General features: G+C 37.8%; 1 protein-coding gene across 4 annotated transcripts in view; it reads left to right on the top strand.

The window, feature by feature from the left end:
* The window catches only part of CNOT6 (CCR4-NOT transcription complex subunit 6), an 88,705-nt gene that overhangs the window by 45,900 nt on the left and 31,747 nt on the right, over positions 1-11,058 (top strand). For all 4 annotated transcript variants that reach the window (XM_023741457.1, XM_023741458.1, XM_023741456.1 and 1 more), the window contains 2 exons: positions 3,901-4,087; positions 6,000-6,085. In XM_023741457.1, the coding sequence (XP_023597225.1) occupies positions 3,901-4,087; positions 6,000-6,085 (273 nt within the window). The remainder of the gene's footprint in view (positions 1-3,900; positions 4,088-5,999; positions 6,086-11,058) is intronic.

The raw sequence follows: 11,058 nt of genomic DNA on the forward strand, positions 1-11,058 counted from the left end.
TTCTGGACAAGAGACTGGGTCCGCGGGAAGCAGAGGGGGCCATGTGTGGGTGAAGAAGGGTAGAGAGTGGGAAAGCGTATATCACAAATTACTGGTGCTCAGCAGCCCATCAGGAAGAAGCGAAGATGGCGCACGGAGCGAGGCACTCGAGCCAAAGGAGGGGGAGATGGCGAGAGGCAAGGAAGAAATCAAAAGAAGCGGAAAAAAGCCACACCAGCAGCCAACAAATGGCACCCAGAGAGCTACCTGCTTGGGTGTGTGGAATCCAAGTGGCCGGCGCTTCCTGGTCAAGAGACCGTGGCCGCAGGAAGCAGAGGAGGCCGAGCCGGGGCGAAGAGGGGTGCGGGGTGGGAAAGTGCACACTGCAAATTACTGGTTGTTTTGTCTCCCACTGGACGCTCTGTGAGGCTGCTTTCTCGGACCCCCGTTTGCTGGTCTCCGATAGGAGTCCAAGATGGCAGATCTGTGCTGCGTTAGCTGGTCGGGGACTTCTGCATGAATCTCTCCTCGCTCTCCGTTCTCTGTCAGTTTTCTCACTCCGTTTGGTGCTTGGCTGAGTTCTTTATCTCTTCATTTGATGTTTTAGGGTTTCAGGATTGTTGTATTCTCTGTATGGCTTAGTTTTTCGGCTCTTTGCTGTGGAGGGACGGCGTGGTGCTTCTGCCTAGAGCGCCATTTTGCCAGAAATCTCATTCTACTCTTCTTGCTTGCATGGTTTCTGAAGAGAGCAGTCTGATATAATTCTTATCCTTGTTCCTCTGTAGGTGATTTTTTTCCTCTGGCTTCTTTCAAGATTTTTCTCATTGTCTTTGGTTTTCTGCAGTTTGAATATGACGTGCCTAGTTGTAGATTGTTTGGTATTTATCCTGCTTTGTGTTCTGTGAGCTTCCTAGATCTCTGGTTTGGTGTCTGGCATTAATTTTGGAAAATTCTCAGCCATTATTACTTCAAATATTTATCTTGTTGGTTTCTTCTCCTTTTGGTATTCTCATTATGCATGTATTATACCGTTTGTAACTTCCTCACCAAAAAAACAAAACGAAAAAAAAAAAACCCATTGCCGTCAAGTGGATTCCCACTCATAGTTCTTGGATATTCTATTCCATGTTTTTCATTATTTTTTCTCTTTGCTTTTTAGTTTAAGAAGTTTCTCTTGACATATCTTCATGCTCATTGTTTCTTTCCTTGGCTGTGTTCAGTCTACTGATTGTATTCTTCATTTCTGTTAACAGTGTTTTTGATTTCTAGCATTTGATTTTGTTTTTTTTTTTAAAGTTTCCATCTCTCTGCTTACATTACACACTTGTTCTTCCACGTTGTCTACATTTCTCATTAGAGTCCTTAGCATGTTGATCATGTCGTTGTTGTTAGTTGCTGTCAAGTTGATTCCGACTCCTGGTGATGCCATATGTGTAGAGTAGAACTGCTTCATAGGGTTTTCAAGGCTGTGATCTTTTAGAAGCAGATCACCAGGCCTGTGTTCCTAGGTGCCTCTGGGTGGGTTCAGACCGCCAATCTTTCAGCTAGTAGTCAGAGCACTTAACCATTTGTGCCACTCAGGGACTCCATATTTTTATAGTTATTTTAAATTCCTGGTCTGATAATTTACAAACCCCTGTCATATCTGAGTCTGATTCTTATGTTAGGTTTGTCTCTTCCGACCGTGTTTTTGGCCTTCTGGCAGGCCTTATAATGTTTTTTTTTTTTTTTTCCCAAGGCAGCTAAGTGTTTAGTGTGAGGTTTTTTGTTTATTTAGCTAGAAGTTAGGCTGTGTTTACTCTTTTCCTAAAACTATGTGTCATTGTTTAAAATTTTCTCAAGTGTCCTTGTTTTTTCCTCCTCTGTTGTCTTTGGGTTGCCATAGAGACTTTTAAATAGAGTCTGAGTCTTGCAGTTCTTCTTAGCTGTATCCCCTGTTAATATACAGGAGCCCTATTTTATTTTATTTTTTGCAGACTTTTTGTTGTTGTTGAGAATATACACAGCAAAACATACAGCAGTTGAACCATTCTACATGTACCATCCAGTGACACTGATTATATTCTTCTAGTTGTGTAACCATTCTCACCCTCCTTTTCTCAGTTGTTCCTCCCCCATTAACATAAACTCACTGTCCCCTACAGTTCCTGTCTTTCGAGTTGTTGTTGTGAATTTGATCCCATATAGATAGTTCTTAAAATAGCATAATGCTCACAGCCTTTGCCATCGCGTCAATTCCAACTCATAGTGACCCCATAGGACGGGGTAGAACTGCCCCATAGGGTTTCTAGGGAGCATCTGGTGGATTCGAACTGCTGACCTTTTGGTTAGTAGCTGAGCTCTTAACCACTGTGCCACCAGGGCTCATAATGCTCAAGACAGACATTTTTACTAGTTAAACTAGACTATTGTTTGGTTTTTAAGAAGACTTCAGGGGATATTTTTGGTTTAAGTTTTAAAGATTATCTCAAGGTAATAGTTTCAGGGGTTTATCCAGCCCCCGTGGCTCTAGAAAGTCGAGTCCATGATGTGATAAAGTCTGGGGGAACAAGTCTATAATTACATTTCAGTCTTTTAGTGGGCCTGTTTCCCTGGGCCAGGACTTTTACAAGTACTTTCTCAGGTTTTTTTTTTTTTTTTTTGGTCCCCCATGTACTTCCTTAGGTACGACAAAGGCTAGAGGGGACTAGAGTTAGGTATTTCCCTTTCCCCAGGTTAATTGTTGTTGTTGCTGTTAGGCACCGTCATGTCGATTTTGACTCATAGCCACCCCATGTGACAGTAGAACTGACCTGTAGGGTTTTCTTGGCTGTAATCTTTATGGAAGCAGATCACCAGGTCTTTCTCCCTTGGAGTCACTGGGCGGATTCAATCTGCCAGCCTTTCAGTTAGCATCCTAATGCTTAACCATTTACGCCACTAGGGCTCCTTTCAGGTTGGTTAGGCTTTGGTAAAACTCAAGTCAGATAGGCTCTGGTAAAATAGTTTTGTCGTGAAGGCAGGCCTAACAAGGAGAATAGAGAGTTCTTTTACAATAAAACCTACAAGAGCTGGGACTTGTATAAGGCTGAAACCTGTTAGAGAAGGAAAACTCAAATATTTTCCACTAAAGTGTACAATAGAAAAGTGGTAAGACTTCATACTGTCAAAGGTGGAAAACTTGCGAGGCTTGGAAAAACAAGGCAGTCCCATTGAGCCCCAGCTCTTGCAGGTTTTACTATATTTTTCAAAATGGTTACTTTTCCTGTAATCTTCCCTGTGGAACTCCTGTAGGTAAAACTCAGTAAAGTGTGGGGGGCCCCAAAGACTGTCCCTCCCTCCTTCCTATTGCATCACCACCAGTTTTTAACTCCCAAGCTAGCCCACATTGAGCCTCCAGCAGTTCATCATTTACAGTTTAAAGTGTCCTGACATGTTCTGGCTCTAGCTGTTGGCTTCTTTTCCTAGTAAGCTGTGATTCTTATATCTACATATTTGTCTCTCTAGTTTTGAGGGCAGCAATTTGCCCTGTGATTTCAATTCTCTGGTGGATCTAAGAAGAGTTGTTGAATTTCAGTTGGTTCAGCTTTTTCTTGTTGTGAGGATGGGAGTGACAACCTCCAAGCTCTTTACATGTCAGTCTGTAACTCTGAGGTCATTTTAAAGGGTAAATCCTTTTCTGTTGTGCTCTTAAAAGTAAAAATGCAATCTAAGTATTAAGCGTTTTTTTTTTTTTTAAATCTGCTAGGTGCAGAGTTTATAACATAATTATAGCAGTGAATTGTTCTAGAACAGGTAAGGTTTTCCTTGTAACTTCCCACAGTTCGTAGGATAATAAATTATTTTGAGTTACTCATCAAAACAGCTAAATTTTATTTAATCTAGGGACCAATTGTACAGAACATTATATAATCCTCCCCTTGCATTTTTTTTCTCTTACAGGGAAAGTAAGAAGCTTAAGCTCATCTTTGTGGTCACTAACTCACTTGACAGCTTTGCATCTGAGTGACAATTCCCTGTCCCGCATTCCTTCAGACATTGCCAAGCTTCACAATCTGGTGTATCTGGACCTGTCATCTAATAAAATCCGTAGTTTACCGGCAGAACTCGGAAACATGGTATCACTCAGGTATGCAGATTCAACTTAGAACATCCAAAACAAAGTAATAGCATTAATTTTGTTATGAAAAAACACTATCAATTTAATGATATTTTAACAAAAGTAAACATAACTATATCTTTTGTGTAAACTTTTCTGGAAAGATTGAATGAATGTCAGCTAAAAATAATCATGTAGATCTGTTGCCTGAAATTTTTTTTATTATATCTTGTATAATGTACTTTATTCTATTTCAGATAAAGTTGGGTAAACAAATATAGGGCACTTGATAAATCCCACACACACACACTCACCTATGACAGACATTTCTCATCATTATGCTACTTTTTCCTCACTAAATCCTGGGGTAACATATGATCCTTAACACAGGGTCCAGGAAACCATGAAACCTTTTTGCTGTCCCAGGGCTTGTATGCATAACAGTATTAAAGCCTGGACTTGAGAGAAGCTAAATTAATTGAATTTGGGGGATTATATATAGTCGGGTGTATAGGACAGAGCATAGGATTTGGAGTCATAGAGAGTTCAGATTGGAATCCTGACTTTGCCATTTAAAAGTTACGTGATCTTGGGCAAGCTTTTAACCTCACTGAGCCTGTTTCCTCATCTGTAAAGTTGCTATAATACCTACCCAACAAGGCTGAGATGAGAGATATTTGAGGTAATGGGTAAAAAGCTACTAGCACCCTTCTAAAAGCATATTGGTATTTAATAAATGGTAGGTTTTTTTTTTTTTTATTACCTCTGTTTTATAAGGTAAATGAGATATAGCCAAGTTGAATAAAAAGCCAAAATCCAACTAGTATACTGATCTGAATGGAAAATCTTGACCCATTTCATATTACCTGCCTTTTCTCAATTGTGACGGGCTTTTCTGCTGTCTTCTACCAGTTGCTACATAGTAAAAGGGAATAAGGAACCCCAGCTTTGTGAAAGTTTTCTTTGCCTCTATTGCTCCCTTTAACATTTGTCTAGGCTCAGTTATTGAGTATATACTACCACCATTTTTAATCCCCTTAACCAGATTTACTTAAAGGACCTCCTTTTCCCACGTGATATATTTGGAAATAAACATGAACCAGTTATTCAAAACTAGTTTTTCTTGTTCACTTTATGGCCTCACCATCCTCTGGATTGCTCAGGAGTATCCAAGGTTCATTTAGATTTTAAGAACCAAGGATTCTAGAAATAGTTTTCCTTCACACTTAAAAATTAATAAATAAAATGTAGGAAATTTGGGAGTCTGGTTTGTTTTTTCCCCCCTACTGAAGATTTCTTTGATACTTATGATTTTCTGTGCAAAACAATTAAAATAATCATTAGTAGTTAACATGACTGCTATTATTTCTAAAATGAAACTTCAATAAATTGGGCAAAATATCAATCATAAACTTAATTGTGTAGCTGTCACAAGCTCCTTTGAGTTGGTACTATATGATCATTTGACTTCTCTTTTAACAGTTCACATGTTAGGCTGTTTTTATCATTCTCACTTTCTTAAACCTGTACAGTAGATCCCAAGTGTGATAGACCAATGGAGTCATAGGGTGGTCTCTGGACCAGTACCATTTTGTAAGCTGTGTCACCAGCCTGCAATGAGATAAATATAGCAATTGAGAGTGACTTTATACCTGTTGAATCTAATAACTTTTAAAAATTGGAACATATATTTTGTGTATCTTTTTTTTCTCATTTCATTTTTCTAGTAATCTTTTTTTTCTGTATTTTCCAAAAGTATCAGTCTGTGGCATTTTGATCTTTTACCACATATAGTTTGAGACCACTGTGCTAGACAGTGGAATATAATAATGAAATTTTGTCATTCTTAGGAGTTTATATTCCTAGAAATTATATTGTGTATTTTAGCTGTTAGTTAAAAGTTAATATGTCTTCTGACTCTCTGTAATTTTTACATCAACAGGGAACTCCATTTAAATAACAACCTGTTACGAGTTCTACCTTTTGAGCTGGGAAAACTGTTTCAGTTGCAGACTTTAGGCCTGAAAGGTACGACTTCCATGTTTGTGCTTCTTAGGGTCTGTTACGTATGTGTTTGAATCTTAAGAAGCAGTGAGAGAGTGAATAATTTTGCCAGAGGATTTGCAGGCTCACTTTTCCCCAAACCGCATCTGTTTCCTAGGTATATCCCAATGGTTGTCTCTCTTGTCCATTCAGCTGTGGACTGTCTACTAGTTTTTGTATTCTTGATTCTTTAGGAAAATTCCTTTGCGTATGGCCCAGCCTTGCCTCTGTTTTTTAATTACCTCTATGTTCTGGCCATACATTCCTGAGGCCATACTTTGTTTATTTTATCATGTTCAAATGTCAAAAAATAGAGACTGTCAAAGTGCAAAAACAATAAGTAGGAAATTTGGATTTGAGCATATTTTCTGAAACTTGATTTATGAGAAACTTGATTAGTTTATTAGAATGTGGGGACATAATGGGTCCAGTAAGAACTATTAGGAAATATTGTTTTAAAGCCAGCAAAATTAAAAGTCACATTTTAACAACATGTTAGTGCCTATAAATTTTTGTCACATTAAGTGATTCTTTGACAGTTGTCTTATTTTCTTAGTTCTGCCATAACAGAAATACCACAAATTGGGTAGCTTTGACAAACAGAAATTTATTTTCTCACAGTTTAGGAGGCTAAAAGTCCAAAAGACTCTAGGAGAAGGCTTGATTTCTCCATCTGTTCTGGGGAAGGTCCTTGTTTCTTTTCAGCTTCTGTTCCTCATTTCCTTAGAGGGTGTCTTCCCCTCCATTTGTGCTTGCTTCTCTATGCCTGTCTGCTCTTTATATCTCAAAGGTGATTGGTTTAAGACACACCCTATGCTGATATGGCCTCATTAACACAACAAAGAAAACCCTGTTCCCAAATGGGATTGCATCTACAAGTATACCAACCAAACCTGTTGCCATCAAGTCAGTTCCCATTTGTAGTGACCCTATAGGACACAGTAGAACTGCCCCATAGGGTTTCTAAGGAGCCACTGGTGGATTTGAACTGCCAGCCTTTTGGTTAACAGCTGATCTGTTAACCACTGTGCCACCAGGGTTCTACCAGTATCAACCAGAAAAGCAAACCCATTGCCATTGAGTTGATTCTGACTCATAGCGACCCTATAGAACAGAGTAGAACTGCCCCATAGGGTTTCCAAAGAGCACCTGGTGGATTTGAACTGCCAACCTTTGGTTAGCAGCCGAACTCTTAACCACTACGCCACCAGGGTTTTCTCTACAAGTATAGGGGTTAGGATTTACAACACGTATTTTTAGAGGATGTAATTCAATACATAATACCAATCTTGAATAGTTGTGTCCAGCTTACTATTTAATTGATTCCTAAGAAACTAATAAGATCAGGTCATCATGACTTACACTCTTACTTCTTACAAATCCAGTTACAAAATGAGGTTTTATTTCTGTTAATACATTTCATATCATAAAAATAACAGTATTACTTACAAAAAAACAAATTAAATGAAAATAATACAAATATATTTTTACAAATGTATGTAAAACCGTATTCAACAAATATAAGCTTTGTCAGTGATTCTTTGGGAAGTTTTTTCTGCATGAGCTGGACTGACCGAGGCTTTTTAAAAAGGAGGACAGTGAAATGTGAGCTAAAGATGCCTTTTACTGTACTATTTCCCTATGGTAACCCTAAGTCTCTTTTTTTTCTTTCTGTTTTTAAATTTAAAGATCAGAAAAATATGAAGCATAGCAAACTGTATCCGTATCCTGCCCACTAGAATTAACAAATATTATTTTGTCACTGTAGTGCCATTTTTTTAATGCAAAAGAAATAGAACAATACAGAATGTTGAGGTCCTGTTTGTTCCTCTTCTTGTCGTTTTCTCATCTCAGAGACATCTACTACTGTATGTCCTTCCAGTTCAAGGTTTTAGAATCTTACAGTATATTTCTAATGAACCTTAATCCATATTCATTCTGCTAAGGGCCCACAAACTTTATTGGAAGTTAAAGTTAGAGTAATCAATCACAAATTTTCTTACTAATTTAGGTACATAAGAACCTCTGAACATAAACACTTGGGGAGGGGTAGTCTTTATGGTACCTTTGTTTTCCAAAGTTTCTGGGTGGGGCAAATGGTTAACACATTTGGCTGCTAAATCAAAAGGTTGGAGATTTGAGTCTACCCAGAGGCACCTTAGAAGAAAGGCCTGGCAATCTATTTCTGAAAAAATCAGTCATTGAAAACCCTATGGAGCACAGTTCTACTGGGACGCACATAGGGTACCCAGGGGTCGGAATCAACTCTACAACAACTGGCTTTGGTTGTTTTTAATGACTCTTGCACTTTCATTTCAGAAAGATCTAAGTTTTTATGTTTTTTTCCTTGGAAGTATGGTTTAATAGACATTTTTTATCTCAGATATCTTGTTGCACAATGTTACACATCTGTCTGTAATAGCAGTCTTCTTTTCACTGATTTTAACTACTTTGGACAAATTCTATGTTACTTTCTTCAGCTTTGCAGCTTATACTTGAACTCTGATATTGTGCCAGCTACTACTGTGTCTAAGACAATTACGTCATCCTGTTCTCTCTGAAAACTTTTGTCATTGATTTTTCATGGCACCTATTAATTGTTTGGAAGAGAGAAAAAATGTATTAAGGTCATCACTTAGTTCAAAATAATGTATATTTGTTACAGTACATCCACACAGAGCCAAAATGTTTCTGTCTCATGAATGAGTTCATACTATTTTCTTTGAAGTTGATACCATGGGGCTAGCAAGCATGCTTCACTATTTTTTTTAATGTTTTCCTAGGTCCTTCAAAATTATGTTTACAGTGAAAGAAAGGACTTTGACCTTAGATACTCATTCCTTTTTTATTACTTATTGTTTATTTTGAGATACTTGTAGATTCAAATGTAATATAAGAAATAATGTAAAAGATCAACAAAATTGGTAAACCATAGGCCAAACTGACAAAAGAAAAACAGGAGAGGAAGCAGATAAGCTGTGTAAGAAATCAGATGGGTGATATCACAACAGACCCAAAATTAAAAGAATCATAACAATACTATGAAAAATTGTACTCTAACAAATTTGAAAACCCAGAGGAAATGGACAAATTTCTAGAAAATCTCTACCTACCTAAACTAACACAAGCAGAGGTAGAACAACTAAATAAACCCATAACAAAAGAAGAGATTGAAAAGGTAATTAAAAAACTCCAAACAAAAAAAGCCCTGGCCTGGATGGCTTCACTGGAGAATTCTGCCAAACTTTCAGAGAAGAGTTAACACCACTACTACTAAAGGTATTTCAGAGCATAGAAAAGGATGGAACTCATTCCATGAAGCCAGCATAACCCTGATACCAAAACCAGGTAAAGACACAACAAAAAAAGAAAATTACAGACCAGTATCCCTCATAAACATTGATACAAAAATCCTGAACAGAATTCTAGCCAATAGAATTCAGCAACATATCAAAAAAAATAATTCACCATGACCAAGTGGGATTTATACCAGGTATGAAGGGATGGTTCATCATTAGAAAAACAATCAATGTAATCCATCACATAAATAAAAGACAAGAACCACATGATCTTATCAATTGATGCATAAAAGGCATTCGACAAAGTCCAACACCCATTCATGATTAAAAACTCTCAACAAAATAGGAATAGTAGGGAACTTCCTCGATATAATTGAAGGCATTTATACAAAGCCAACAGCCAACATCATCCTAAATGGAGAAGCTTTGAAAGCATTCCCCTTGAGAACGGGAACCAGACAAGGATGCCGTCTATCGCCACTCTTATTCAACATTGTGCTGGAGGTCCTGCCCAGAGCAATTAGGCTAGAAACAGAAATAAAGGGCATCCCGATTGGTAGGGAAGAAGTCAAAGTATCTCTGTTTGCGGATGATATGATCTTATACACAGAAAACCGCAAAGAATCCACAAGAAAACTACTGGAACTAATAGAAGATTTCAGCAAAATTTCAGGATACAAGATAAACGTACAAAAATCAGTTGGATTCCTTTACACAGAGAATCTCGAAGAGGAAATCACCAAATCAATACCGTTTACAGTAGCCCCCAAGATGATAAAATACTTAGGAATAAATCTAACCAGAGATGTAAAAGCCCTATACAATGAAAACTACAAGACACTACTGCAAGAAACCAAAAAAGACCTGCATAAGTGGAAAAATATACCTGCTCATGGGTAGGAAGACTCAACCTTGTGAAAACGTCAGTTCTACCCAAGTGATCTACAGATACGGTATACTCCCGATCGAAATTCCAACAGCATTTTTTAAGGAGATGGAAAAACAAATCACCAACTTCATATGGAAAAGTAAGAGGCCCTGAATAAATAAAGCATTACTCAAGAAGAAGAACAAAGTGGGAGGCCTCACACTACCTGATTTTAGAACTTATTACACTGCCACGGTAGTCAGGAAAGCCTGGTACTGGTACAACAACAGATACATAGACCAATGGAACACAGTTGAGAATCCAGATTAAGCTCATATTTGACAAAGGCCCAAAGTCCATTAATTGGGGAAAAGACAGTCTCTTTAACAAATGGTGCTGGCATTAACTAGATATCCATCTTCAAAAAACTGAAACAAGACCCATACCTGACACCATACACAGAAACTAACTCAAAATGGATGAAAGACTTAAATATAAAATCAAAAACGATAAAGATCATGGAAGAAGAAATAGGGACAATGCTAGGAGCCCTAATACATGGCATAAACACAATATGAACCATAAGTGACAATACACAAGCACCAGAAGATAAACTAGATAACTGGGAGCTCCTAAAAATCAAACACTTATGCTCATCAGAAGACTTCACCAAAAGTAAAAAGACAGCCTACAGACTGGGAAAAAATTTTTGGCTACAACAAATCCGATCAGCAGCTAATCTCTAAAATCTACAAGATACCGCAAAACCTCAACAACAAAAAGACAAAGAA

This window comes from Trichechus manatus, unplaced genomic scaffold (assembly GCF_000243295.1).
Source record: "Trichechus manatus latirostris isolate Lorelei unplaced genomic scaffold, TriManLat1.0 scaffold00181, whole genome shotgun sequence".
NCBI classification, from domain to species: Eukaryota; Metazoa; Chordata; class Mammalia; order Sirenia; family Trichechidae; genus Trichechus; species Trichechus manatus.